At 38.3% G+C, this 14,667-nt stretch overlaps 1 protein-coding gene across 18 annotated transcripts in view; it reads left to right on the forward strand.

Moving 5' to 3' along the window:
- Positions 1–14,667, forward strand: part of MAST4 (microtubule associated serine/threonine kinase family member 4) — a 569,328-nt gene that overhangs the window by 433,632 nt on the left and 121,029 nt on the right. The window contains exon 1 of one of the 18 annotated variants that reach the window (XM_063724128.1): positions 14,416–14,666. The exons of the other annotated variants lie outside the window; for them this stretch is intronic. Within the exon in view, the coding sequence (XP_063580198.1) occupies positions 14,593–14,666 (74 nt within the window). The 5' untranslated portion in view covers positions 14,416–14,592. Of the gene's footprint in view, positions 1–14,415; position 14,667 lie in introns of those variants that run through there. 18 annotated transcript variants of the gene reach the window in all.

Below are 14,667 nucleotides of genomic sequence, written 5' to 3' on the forward strand. Positions count from 1 at the left end.
ACCTGGACCCTGAACTCCTGACATAATAGAAATGCTCTTTGTCACCACAAAAGCATGGCATTTCTGCAACCTATATGGAAAGGGCTCAAGAAGGAAATGGACGGGATCCATGTCAGGTGATACTTGTGGGCCTCTTTAGGCTGGGTAGAGATGGGGTAGGGGTTACGTAAGAATGATTTCAAACCCACAACATCCCTTCATTCTCTCTGGTGCTAGATTCCTAACTTATGTGTTTGCTCCATCAGTTCTCTAGCCAGAAGTTCAATAGCGAGAGTCAGGTGACCTTCCTGAAATGTCAGACACTGCACTAACAGATAATTCAGTCCATCTCACTAACCCCAGGACTGTGAGCTTTAAGCTTTAACAAGTGACAGTGTGATTCTAGTTAGATTTGGCATTGCAGCTTTGACTTTGTAAGTTTTCTGCAAATTGGATGTGAGACAGTTTATATTCCAATGCAATATGATAATCACTGCCCAAATATAAATTCAGTAATTAAAGCTCCAAAAGGAGTGAATATATTTAACAATAAAAGCTGGGAAAAGATGACGTCTGTGGAGTTCTTTATTATTTTAGAGTAGCTGTTTATGTCTAGCACTATAAAAATTGTGTGCTCTGTGGATTTTCTAAAATGACAGTATCTTCATTGATGAGTGCACCCCTGTAACTCAGAGGGTTAATTTATAAACCAAAAAGAAAGTTCCCCTATAGGACTGCTGGTTTAGAGTGAACCATAGAGACATAGAGACAACCTGCATTCACTTTCAAATCTCTGCAACTCAAGTTGTGTTTTTTTTCAAACCTCTTCAACTCAAGTTCTGTTTCTGTTTTTTGCATTTTAAGTAAAGGAATCCTTTTTCTTTTGGCTTTGCTATTTCTGAAGTTCACCAAACCTGCCAAAGTCTGGCTGTGTCTTTCCCACATCATCAATAACTATTAGAATGGGCCTGGCTTGGCTTGGCTTTGATCAGCATTGCTGTGACTACTCAAGGAACAGCCATTGGATTGCAATTTAAGGGGTGCAAACAATTCCTTTCATTAGCAAACTGTACAGTCAGCATTCTGTGCTTTGTTTTTGTTTTCACGTTTTAAGTCAGGTTCTGAGGAGGAATAGACTTTGGCTAAAAAAAAATGGCATACAGTATATTGATAATTTCCTGAGAAAGACAGTTTGCTGGTATTCTGGGTTGTCGTTGAGTAAGTTAGGGCTGGCTGGTACTTCTCAAGCAAGCGGGATCTACTATGTCAAGTTTTCTACTGTAGCTGCTTGATGTAGCCTTTATGATGTGGTCAAGTGACACAGAAACCAGGAATCACTTCCTACTCATCAGTTACTTATTGTCCGAGCCCACATGGAGTGATGTTGCCTGTTTTAAGCTGGGATGTGGTCCTCTTTGATGCCCGTAGTGGGCAGGAACATCTGTAATTGGCACTTACAAAGTAAGCCTGGCTTCCTTTCTTCACTGTGTGTTGCTTACCTCTATCCCCCAGCCACACAATGCCCACCATGGAGCCTGTCATCTTCCACCACTTGGAGTCCTTCAGTGGAAAGGAGTAACAGGTCTTCGTTACTCACATGGTTAGCTACATGATCAGACACTACTGCATTTAAATCGTATCTAGGGTACTTATAACACCTAATACAATGTAAATGCTGTGGGGAGGCCAGACACCACTGCCTCCCTCATTCCCTACCCCAGTCTCAGGAAAGCAGACCCCTCTAGGCTTGAGAAGCTTACCCATTGCACTCCCTGTGGGAATGTCTCAGGAAAGAGCCTGGGTTGGGACTTGCTTTTAGCATGCCTCCCAATATCCACTCCCTTTCCTGGGACCAAAACGCATTAAATACCCTTTAAGGCCCAGGAGGCCAGACTCTGAATACAAAGACTTGGTATAGAGGAAGGAATAAATGCTTTTCATTCTCTTCCTGCAGAAAGAATGCCACAAATTAATATCTCAATAAAGTATCCTGTTGCAGGACCTATTGCCCACCCTCTCTAGCTTCTGCCTTTCTGCTTAGAAATTGTGGCTAGCAATATTTAAAAGGACATTGGCTTTTCTTTATAAAACTCACATTTTCCAGGTTAAGAGGTTAAAATATTCATGATTAAAAATTTTTGAAAACTAGAGCACAAGCATACATACATTCATACTCCCATATTCCTGCCACTGAGAAGTAATCACTATCATGATTTATGTACATTTTCTTCCTATTCATCCTCTTTGCATTCTCTATGCAGTAGTCCCTCAGTGTCCCGAGGAGTTGGTTCCAGGACCTCCCTTGGAAACCAAAATCTGAGGATGTTCAAAATCTGATATAAGATGGCATAGTATTTGCGTATAACCTACCCATATCCTCCTATATACTTTAAATCATCTGTAGGGTTCCTATAACACCTAATACAATGTAAATACTGTGTAAATAGATCTTATACTGTATTGTGTAGGGAATAATGACAAGAAAAAAATTGTATGTGTTCAGTACAGATGCAGTTTTTTTCACCAAGTATTTTCTGTCTGAATTTGTTTGAATCCATGAATGCATGACTCACGGATACAGAGACTGATGTTTAATATCAGCCTTTGGATGCTATATATTTTCTCCTATGTCTTTGTAAGCATTTTTGGAGTAATCCCATCTTGTGGTTATAGTATATCTTGACTACATTTTATTCAGGGTTTTTAGGAGAAAGAGACTAATCATTTGTCCTACACTGTCTTTTGTTCATTGTCATCCCAGAAAAAGGCCAAAAAGGGATGTATGTATAGGGGAGATTAGTTGTTAATTGGCTTGATTAGAAACAAAAACCTGCCACATAAAAGAGGCTGTTAATTCCATGGTGGTTGTTGAGTGGTCTTCAGTAAAAAGGAAAGGTCGGGTGCAGTGGCTCAAGCTTGTAATCCCAGAATTTTGGGAGGCTGAGGTAGGAGAATCACTTGAGCCCAGGTGTTCAAGACCATCCAGGCAACATAGCAAGACCCCATCTCCATAAAATGAAAAGAAGAAACGAAAAAGTTAGTGGCTAAGCAGAGAGATATTGTTGAGGGTTCCAGCTTCTCAGTTCTTGGAGGGCAAGCCTGTTCTGTGTCAGGCTTAGTCCTTGTTCTCTTTTGAAATGCCCTCTTTTCCCTCTAGACTTTGTCATCATTTGATTTTAGGCTGGTGTGACTCAGACAGAACTAGATCTGTATTGTGGAGTAGAGTATTATACATAGCTCATTTAGTACATAAAAAGCATTTGGAGGACAGAAGAAGCAAAAAATAAGCTATCCTAAGAAACGTTGTCAACCCTTTTTCTATTCCTGGATCTTATCAATTTTTAATAAAACATTTTAAAAAGATCAGGGAAGCAGTTTTCTTCATTTCTATACAAATTGATTAACTCTTTCTCCTGGATGAGCTAGAGATTAATCTTTTTGAGGTAAAATCATCTCTTAGAAGAGAGAGTAGAAAACTAATCAATGTTCTTTCTCTAAGAGGAAGTTTTAATGGTTGAAAAATGACCCATCTCTGAAGCAAGGCTTTGACAACAAGAGCCAGGAGAATTTGGGAGATAGAGTTATCATTTATAATTAATATATTATTAATTCTTTCTAACTATGATGCTAGACTCATTGCCCAGGGATTTTTTTTTCTTTTTTAAAACTGGAGCACAAACATTTATTGTTGGTTCTTCTGGTGTTTGCTGTGATACAATAATCCAAAAAAAAATTTCATAAGTGGAATTATGTTTTGTTTAACAATATATTATGGACACATTAAATAATCTTCCTAGAGACCTCTTCCATCCACCTTTTTCATATTTCTTAATGATAAAAAGAAATTTGCTTCTTTATCGAATATCTTCTCTTTCTACAGCATTTATTTCAGAAAACGCCTAAACCTAAGACAGGAACACTTTGTGTACCTGGCTATTGAAATCTTTCTCTAACAATTGCAGTTCTAGTTTAGATGATTTTATATGCTGCTTTATCTTTATTTTTGCCTTTAGTTTCTCTTTTTTTTTTTTTTTTTTTAACACAGCTTTTGTCAAATCTTAGGTAGACTGATTCTTGTTACTTATTTTTGTCCTCCCAGTTATACAAAGTCACTTAACTGAACAATGGATCTATTTAATAATGCAAGGAAAAGTCACCCTCCCTAGATTTCCTGATTACAAACTCCTTGTAAGCACTTGTCTTGAGCCCTGGTACCAGTCCTCTGCCTGGGGCAAGATACTCTAAAAACTGTTGGGGGATTTTTGGTGGAGTAACATGGCTACTTACACATCAGAAAAACAAGTTATCTTAAAACAAGAAAACCAAATGGATGATGGTGTTGATGGAGTGGAGTGGAAGTTAACTTTGTCCTATGAAACTGTTTATCACCAAGTGTCTAGTCTTCAATTTGTAGAAAGACAGCATAACCTCATGCTTACCACTCATCTCCCTTCTTATACATTATTTGAAAATATTGACACATTTAGATACAAAAATAGGTGCTCATGTGATTTTTTTTTAAAATGAAAATGATTTCTTATTTGAAATACACAGCATCAAATTTTTGGTGTACTGTCCATGAGGCAAGCTAATAGTACAATGTGTTTTTGCTCCTTACCATATACTTTTGTGAGTTCAGAAAACATTGCAGCCTATTGTAATAAATAGTCACTGAAGCTAGTATCTGAAGACCCAGGGCTCTGGAAAGAGATCTTTAATTTAAGGACATAGAAAACACTGTTTCTTTTATATAAACGAGCTCCACAATTTTATGATTATACTTGAATGAAAATATGTTATGACCACAAAGCCAAAGGAATGACTCACTTGGTAGCTATCGACAGGTTTTATTTTCAAGATGGATTTAACTGCATTGTTGTTTTCAGATGTATTTTACCCTTTCAGTAGGATTTAGGGTCTATTTAGAAAAATAATAAGTGGAAGTAAAATATAGAAGAGTTCATGTTTATTTCTTTCATAGTACCACTGATTTCTTTTCAGTAAGTTGAGGCATCCTAATTCTGGTCTTGATATGCAGTTTAATTTCATGTGGGTGAATTATTCACAATCCCTTTCAATATGGAAAGTTGACACAGTGGGGTGCCATCTGTCTACATACCATTGAATTTCTGCTTAGCAATGCTTCCATGTGAAGGCCAGGGATGCCACAGCTTTCATATGCAGGAATCCAGGGACACAATGAACAGGAACTCTCTGAGTCACTGCAGGGAATGCAGAATGAGTTTAGGTTGGGTGTCTGGTGAATATGGTGAGGAGGAATTGATGTGTTATCCTGGAGCCTGGAGTACTTACTGTTACGGACCAAATCTCAAGCTAGGGACGAATGAGTTCCTCTCATTAAACAGAAGGCTGGACCTGTGAGAATCAAGTGGTCGTACCTATAAGAGGCAGGCAGGAGATCTGGAAGTGACTGAAACCACAGTTAAACTTTTCCTTATTAGCTGAAGCACTCTGTCTCATCCCATCTCCTGCCATAGTTTTAATCTAATCCACACAATTTAGTGAGACCTCTTTCTACACACAGATCCCTCTCCTGTCTGCTTTCTTAGAGTCTAGGGAGTTCTTGGAGGACAGTAATGGTGGAAGATACCAGACTAAAGGAATAACATCTTGAAAGATTAAGTGCAACAGAAGAATCTACAATTTGGAGTTACAAGGCTATAAGATTTGTAAATATAAGATTTTTTACTGTTGAGTTTGCTTTATTTTGAGATTTTATATATATATGTGTGTATGTGTGTGTGTGTGTGTGTGTATATATATATATATATATATATACACATAAACTTGTCTCACTAATGCAGTCAGTATATCTTACTCTGATTTGCTGGCCAAATTTGCTTTCTGATGCATGTTACAATGTGGGCATTAGTTCTTCTTTTCCCCAAAGCCAGTGCTGTACAAGGATGCTTCATATCACAAATCTGATTTCTGGGTTCTCTTGAACACTGAGAGTGAGTTATCTAGAAATAAGAAACCAAAAAAGTCATATAAAAACAGGCATGATCCAGAAATATGGATTTGATTTTGAAATCCACTAAAAAACAATAGAACAAAAAAAAATCTGCTACATGCATAAACACAGTTCTCTCCAGAGAGCTGTGTCTGGCTAGATCTGTTGGTTTGGGCAGGGATAAGGAAGGAAGTGCCTGGTTGACATGGGTAATTCGTACGTTGGATCATCTACCTATGGATCTTTGAGAATACACTGTGGAGGAAGGAGTGTCTATATCGTGTCCACATCCCACCTGTCTACCATGAGCCTGAAAAATCTGTACACAAGTGTATCCTGGGATAAAACTCATGCCCCACTTGGTAATATTGGACTGTCTGTCCACCAGGGTCAGACTTACTGCCTCCAGAAAAACTTCACAATCTGATGTAAAGCTCCATAGCTTGAACCATCTCTTGTACCTGACCCTCATGCTAGAGACTCAAAAGTCTGGTTTGGTTGGTATCCCAAGTACCAGCTCCATCTCTTAAGTGTGGATTCCTAGTTACCAAGCTCATGTGATTTCTATGTATGAACAGAATGGTGAGATATTAATTTATAAGTGTACATATAATCATTATTGGGCCTAGGCCCTTCAAAGGTCTTATTCTCTGCTTTGTAGACAGTCTAGCAAGATTGTTAAAAACACAGGTTCCAAAGGCAGACTGCCTGGGTTTAGATCCCGGTTCTCCCACTTACTAGTTCTGTGATCTTGGACAAGTTACTGAACTTCTCAGTTCTTCAATTTTCACATCTATAAAGATGTGAATAAAAATAAGTCCTACCTTATAGGATTGTCATGAAAATTAAACCATTGCTTGGAGTGTGTTAAACGCTTTGTCAATGTTAGCAGTTATTATTATTTTTGTTTTTTTTAATCACTTTTGGGCAGACCTCTCCATGAAGCTAATCAGAAGGTTGTCTGGGGACTATGGTAGCAGAGCAAGATTGGGCTGATGTGCGCGGTTTTGACAGTTGTTCCAAATCACTGAAGTCTGTTGAGTGCAGTCCCTTGCATGTTGCTCCACCTTGATGTTGACAATTAGAAGCCCTTGGCCAGTGTTTGAGTGGATACTTTGAATTCGTGGTTCTGGAGCTTTTGTTTTTCTGTGTTTCTAAAGCCCACCAATTATACTTCTTACTGGTACCTTCTTTCTATAACTAGGATAATGTTTACATTTACCATGAAGCCTTGCTGCCCTAGAACTAGCCTCTTGTATGAAAACAAATATGCCTGAGAGAATGTATACCAGGGAGAAAGACCAAATATTTTGTTTTGTTCTTTTTTCTTCCACAACATCAAGTACTCTAGAATTATTTTGATGGCCAGGATTTGTAAAGCACTTGCTGTGTGCCAGGCACTATGATAATTTCTTTACATAAATTATCTCAGTTAATCTCCACATAGCCCTCTGTGGTCATTGATATTCTTTTGCTTTTTGTGACAGAGTCTTGCTTTGTCGCCCAGACTGGAGTGCAGTGGTGCGATCTCAGCTCACTGCAACCTCCGCCTCCCAGGTTCAAGCAATCCTTCTGCCTCAGCCTCCTGACTAGCTGGAATTACAGGCATGTGCCACCACACCCAGCTAATTTTTGTATTTTTAATATAGACAAGGTTTCGCCATGTTGGCCAGGCTGGTCTCAAACTCCTGACCTCAAGTGATCTGCCTGCCTCAGCTCCCAAAGTGCTGGGATTACAGGCATGAGCCACTGTGCCTAGCCATGGTTATTGATATTATTATCCCTGCTCTACAGATCAATAAATTGAGGCTTAGTGGGTTTGGAATTCAACAGTAGATCTACTAATGGCAAGTCCTTGTATTTCATGGCTGCATTCTCCTAAGAAACTGAGTCCATTTAATTTAAAACAGAACTGTCTCTTCCTTTGTAGAACAGAGTTACTGTATGTTCACATAAGAAGTAGTCAAGTATATCCATATGGCTCATGCAGATTTCTACCTTCCAATGTACCCTGGTTGTGGGAGCCACTTAACCTCCCTTCTTAGGCTCTGTTTGCCACTAATTGGTGGTGCTATGTTGGCAAGTCACTTCATTGTCTTCCAGACCTAAAATTCTGTTACCCCACAAATATCAACAGCAAGGAACACTCATTACCCAGACTGAATACTGAGCATCTTAAAGGCCAGCATCTTCTGGTAATTCCCCAGTCCTCCTGTCTTTAGCAACAGAATTGGTTCCTTGTGGCCAATTTCATCTTCGCAAAATGAGAGAATGACTGAGAAAACATTAGTGGATGCAAATGAGGAAAAGAAAAGACATCTGTCAAGTTAATTAAGGGAAAACATTCCTTTGACCTCTTTTTTTTTTCTTCCGTGCTTTTCACCAAGGTGGGCTATTCTTCGCTCCTTAGAGACTACTTCCCTTTTCGTGTTAGAAACAAATAGTAGGGACCAAGCACTAAAGTATGGGATAAACACACAACTAATTTTAATATCCATTTGGCAGTTTTCCTGTTGCTTCTCCATTTAGGAAACATTTTCTTCTACTTCTGCCCATTATCACAGCTTTGACATTCATGTCATTAACAGAATGTCGTTTTGCAAGATACTGAATTAGGAGCAGCTAGCAACAAAACATGCTGAACAGAAAGACAGTGGCTTTTTGCCACATGACTTCTCACAAAAAAGAACAAAGTGGAGCTCTGGTGTCGGTTTCTTATATTTGTATGTTTGTGTTCCGATTGTGGAGGCACATGAAATCAGGGACAGTTCACTTGTGGGCAGAACGTTATGCCAAACTGCTATATAAAAGCCAAATGCTGTAGAGCTGGGAGGTGTTAAATAGTCATGCTGTTCATTCTGGGCTTGAAATAAATTTCTGTTGAGTGTCATAAAAGGAGATTTGGTGGTCACGGAAGTAAACCCCCTTCCCTTTTGTGGGTCAAAAAGAAGTGGTCCTTGGGTCCTCGGAAGCAGAAGGAAGGAAGAGACCCCTTTATTTTTTTGGTTAGTGATTAGCTATGTAGCTAAATTATAGACCAAAATATATTCACCAAATTAAATAGTTCTAGTGTTAGCAAGTTAAACTGAGATTTAATTTCTGTATAGAGAAGGCTGAAATGGGTAAAACTATATTATAATAATTTAGTTGCTATGTGTATATTCAAATAAGTTTTGGATATAAGGACATTTCCCAATCAAGCTTTCTAAAGCCAATGACCATTTCATAAAAGCAATGCAAGTGGGACATGAGGTACAGGAGAAAAAAGTTAATAGTAAAATTTTACTGTGTTATTTCCAAAAAGGAAGATTGGAACATTAGATTTAAGTTATTGCATTAACTCTGGCTTGGGACTGCTACCACTGTCTAAGGTCTTTTTAAGAGTTACTTCCTTATCTCTGGCCAGTTGAGAATAATCTAATGCCATTAAATTAAATTGATTAAAGTAATTTTAACAGTAGGACTTTGAACTTGGTTTTTCTGCTACTTGGAAAAATATATCAAATTGTGAATTTAATATACTTATATTGAGTACAAAATACGGAAGTTAAAAACAAAAAACAACTTGTTTATGTCACACACATCTTCCCTACCCCCAGCACACACTTGTAAAGTAGAGGTTTATAAAACCATTAATTTGTGTTTTGTGTATCTTTTCTTAATTCCCCAGTATGTCTTTTGACTTCTCTTTGGTCCCTAATAATAACTGACCTATGGACAGCTGAACATTTGGATGTCTGTCTCATAGGTATTTGATTTGACCTTTCCCCCTGTTATAAAACTGGCTCCACCACCTCCACCTTTCCCCCAACTTTGCTACTTTGATAAGCCAGCTCTAGGTAGGGCCACCCAGGTCGTAGCCGCTCTTTATCCTTGCAGGGTAGATTACGCCATGTGAGTTTTGAGTGACTTTATACTATGTTTTAGGTAGCATCAGCCCTTGGAGAAGTTTACCAAGTTACAGCACATGCCCTTTATCTCTTAGAGATAATTACTGGCCTTTCCAGTACTCTCTTCCCATCTTCATCTCAAATGGTAACACTCTTTATTGTGTGTCTTTGATCTTTGGGCTGTTGTACTAATCTGAAATCCAAAAGCCGTCTCCATCATTGACTCTCCCAGCCCCTGAGGTCCTTCCTGTAAATACGTGACCTGCACCGATGACCTAGAATCCCTGGGGTGGGCATGCAGACTAGGTATCTCTTATGACTCATGTTGCAGATAAATTGCACTAAACAATTAATAGGCAATGAGATATAGGCCCTTCTCACATTAATTTTACTTCTAACATTTAAAAAACTTGGATTTATTCTGCTACTATAAATCCTTCCTTCCTCTCCGCTTTTTTTTTTTTTTTTTTTTTAAATTAGGGTCTTGCTCTATTGTCCAGGCTGGAATGCAGTGGAGTGATCATGGCTCACTGCAATCTCAAACTCCTAGGCTCAAGTTATCCTCCAGCCTCAGCCACCTGAGTAGTTGGGACTACGGCATACACCACCATGCCTAGCTATTTTTTAAAATATTTTATAGAGTGGGGTTTCCCTATGTTAACCAAGCTGGTTTCAGACTCCTGGCCTCAATGAACCCTCCTGCCTTGGCCACCCAAAGTGTTGGGATTACAGGTGTGAGCCATACAAATCCCATTATATCCAGCTTCTACTTGACTTTGATCATTGTGTCTTGCTCCCTCTTTTAATTAGACCGATGATCCCATTGCAGTTTTATTCAGAATGATATGTATGTTGATTGTTCCAGTATGATGTTTTGTACCATGCATCCAGCACCACAGACTTCGTCAGCTCTTTGTGTTTTCTTAGCTATGTACATTGCCTTGATCAATCCAGTAGTATTGGACTATATTATGTCATTTTAAATCAGTTTAGTCTTATAAGTTGGACTATATGTTTGTCCTCCAAGTTAAATTATAAACTTCTTGAAGGCAAAAGTATTTAATGTATTTCTATTCAACTAATCTTTTTTCTATGTTCTTCTGGGTATCCAAAGGGATTCAGTGTTACATAAAGTATAATCCTTGTTCTCAAAAAATTTGTAGCCCACTCCTAGGTTGTAAGCTTCACGTACAATTCCAAGTTATGTGTTGTGACCACCAAGTGATACTGTGCTTGCCAGGTTTACTGCAATATGACAAGGTGAATGTCAGCCACCAATGACACGTGCTAATACTATGACATCAGAGCCCACCAGGTTAGCCATGGAGAAATAGCTATGCCGATATGTCTAACTTTGAAATAGAGCCACGAAATGGAGAATAACTCAGGAGAAATGAGTTGCTAAAAATGTACACTTATACACAGTGTAACATTTCAGTCAACAACAGACCACATATATGAAGGACTGCATATACACAGGTGGTCCCACATGATTGTAATGCCATATTTTTACTGTACCTCTATGTTTAGATCCTGTCAACCTGAAAGGAAAAGTCCAAGGCAAAATTAAGATAAGTAGAGAGTTTCATTGGGGCTAAGTTTGAGGATTGCAACCCTGAGCATAGATTCAAGTTGCTCTGCATATACACTCCAATTAGCAGCAGTTACAGGTAGATTTTTAAAGGAAAAGAAGAGGTAGTTCCTAAATTGTTTACCAAGAATTTATGTTAAAATAACACAAGCTATTGTGTATACATTGTTATTTCTGTCATAAATTCCAGGAACGTGAAGATAATGAGTGAAGCAACTAGTCAGAAACAAAATGCCTTTAAACGATTGTCCCCCAGGCAAGGTGGGGATGTGACTGAAGTCCCTCCTCCTGTCTCTCTGGGCCTAATACATTTTGCGTAGTTCACGTAGCTCAGACTGCTCTGAGCTATTTTTCTTTTCTCAATACACAAATACCATTGTGTTGCAGTTGCCTCCAGTGTTCAGTACAGTAACATGCTATACAGGTTTGTAGCCTGGGGTCCATAGACTATCCCGTATAGCCTCAGTGTGCAGTAGGCTCTACCATCTAGGTTTGTATAAGTGCGCTCTGTGATGTTTGCACGAGGACAAAATAGCCTAACGAGGCATTTCTCCAAATGTATCCCTGCTAAGCAACAAGTGACTGTATTTTCATCAGGCAGATCACTGAAATTACGAGATTATTTAGGGAAGTCCTATGAAATGGATGGATAATCTGCAATGCATAGTACGTTCTGTAAAATTCTAGTGTTTATTGTTTATGAAAATGTGTTTAAAAGCTGAATGGGAATTTATCTCACACTTCAGCAGCAAATTTTTGTTGTATCTCTTTTCCAGATTCTGCCTTAGAGTCTAGTTATCTGTGAATCAGCCTTATCTCTCCTTTTATACTTTAAACACTTTGAAACAGCTTCATTTTCTTATCTCACACAGTACTTTGTACATGGGAATAGACATTCCAGAAATACTTGTTATATTGGATAGTGCCTTTTCTAATATCTACATGTTCAGCTGTTTTTCTTTTCTTCTATGAAGACAGAATTGGGCCAGACCTCACTGTGGATTTATCTTAATGGATTAGATATATTTCCAGAAAGTACTATATAAGGTAATATATATTTTCCTATTGACTTTCTTCAGAATTTTTGAAAGCTTATCCCTTTCTCTAGCTGTTGAAATTAGCCTAAATTTTTTTTTTGTTCATAGGTGAAAGCAGTGTAGGCAACCATTCATTCCCATTATAATTAATGCCTTTGAAGAGTTTTTCTCCTAATAGAAAAGTTAAGTTCAAGTATCAGGCCAATAATGTCAATAATTACATCCCCCTGATCACTATGACCTGAATCATTACATTGATACAAATATGGAAAGGCCTGAGGCACTCAGGCTGATACCTCAGTTATCAGCACTTGCTATTTCTCCAAGTTTTTTGAGGCTGTACAAAAGAGCACAGACTGATGTAACACTTGCATTGAATTTTGGAGCTGTTTTTATATAAACTAATTTTTACAGTAAAATACTATATTTGAAAGCAGAACCACAGGCGATAAGAGTGCATTCAAGATGCACATCAATTCGACATTCTAACTGGTCCTCCTGCTTCCTCCTTTTAATCTAGCAGCCAGAATGATTCTCTAAAAACAAAAGTCAGGTTATGTTCAGAACCTTCCAACAGCTTCCCTTGTCACTCAGGCTAAAAACCAGACTCTGCACTGTGGCCTGCAGGCTGCTGCAGACCTGCCTCCTGCCATGGCTCTACCATCCTCTGCTGGCACTCTTCCCTGGCTCTCTGCACACCTGCCATGCTGGTCTGCCTGCTGCTCCTAGAACACTCTGGCCTCAGGGCCTCTGCTCTTGCTGAATGCTCACTTCCTTGCTTTCTGGTCTTATCCTCTCTCACCTCCCTAGTGAGGCCTTTCCTGACCACCTGTTTGAAATTGTGAACTCCCACCCCTGCACTCTCTGTCCTACTTTGTGCATTATTTTTCCTCCATCGCTATCTCATGTACCACAGATTTTACAAATTTGTTATGTCCATTTTCTGCTTTTCTCTCCAAAATGTAAGCTCTCTTGAGAGCAGAGATTTTTGTTTGTTTAGAATAGTGCCTAGCATATCTTAGGCACTCAGAAAGTAATTTATTGAAGTAATTAATGAAAGCCTGGGAGGAGCTCTGATTTCATGGGCCATAGGGAAGATGATCCCAGCGAGTTTCTTAACTTCACATTAGTAGCAAAGGGTGTGTGACAAAGGCAGAGAACAGCTTTGTTGTTTGTCTCTGCTGCCTTCTAAGGAGGAATGGTGCTTATCCAGCCAGCTACTAGGTGTGGCCTTGTGTTATTCAGAAAAAGTGGTGATGTAGACTTGAAGATGCCTAGAAAGAAAGGGTTGACTGATTTACATAAGAAAGACAGTTATTTCTGGGAGAAGAGAACAGAATGTAGGCGAAAATAGAGATATCCAGGTGAAGCAGCAATAAGCAGGATGTGGGGAAGAGGTATCCAAAGGTTTTAAGAAATATTTGCTTTATGTTGCATGATATAATTTTTCTTTCAAATATAGCCTCTTATCAAAGACATTTTTCAAAGCTTTTTCAGTCAAATGCACAGAGTTCTAGGTCTTTAATGTTGCAAAGAGGAAAAAGAAATGTCCATGATATATAATTTTAGTGCATTTAGGAATCCTAAAATTTGCTTCAAAGGAATAATCTAAAAAAGGAATAATGAATTAGACCCATATTTACGTTGCCATGGTTAAACCTCAAAAACATAATGAGTGAAAAAAAAAGTAAGTTACAGAATATCTAATTCTGTAGATATTCATCCAAAAGTATAATTCATCCAAAAGTCAAAAACATGACTGTCATACAAATATGAAGTGAACATGTATCAAATATTTTGTTTAACGTATCAGTGAGGGCAGCAGTAACATATTAAAACAGGTTCAAAGAGATTTTTTTAAATCAGACATATATGAATATATATACATATATAGTCAGGAATTATGAAACAGATTTGCTCATAGATGCAAAATTAGTATCTTATAGGGCAGTGATAGTAAATATTTGAGGTCATCTTTCCTTGGGGTGGACATTAATTGTATCTTCACCAGATAAAGTTCATTTACATTATTATGGATGAGAATCATTTGCAGTACTGCCAGTTTTCTACTTAACTTCAGCTTCTACAGAGTTTTTAAATCACCTAGTCAATAGAAAAACAATGTGTATACCTTTACAGAATCAAATAATTTCCAGGGATCGTCTACTATACAAAGCCCAACAAGCCACTAAAAGG

The sequence above is a fragment of the Pongo abelii genome, chromosome 4, assembly GCF_028885655.2.
Source record: "Pongo abelii isolate AG06213 chromosome 4, NHGRI_mPonAbe1-v2.0_pri, whole genome shotgun sequence".
Classification (NCBI taxonomy): domain Eukaryota; kingdom Metazoa; phylum Chordata; class Mammalia; order Primates; family Hominidae; genus Pongo; species Pongo abelii.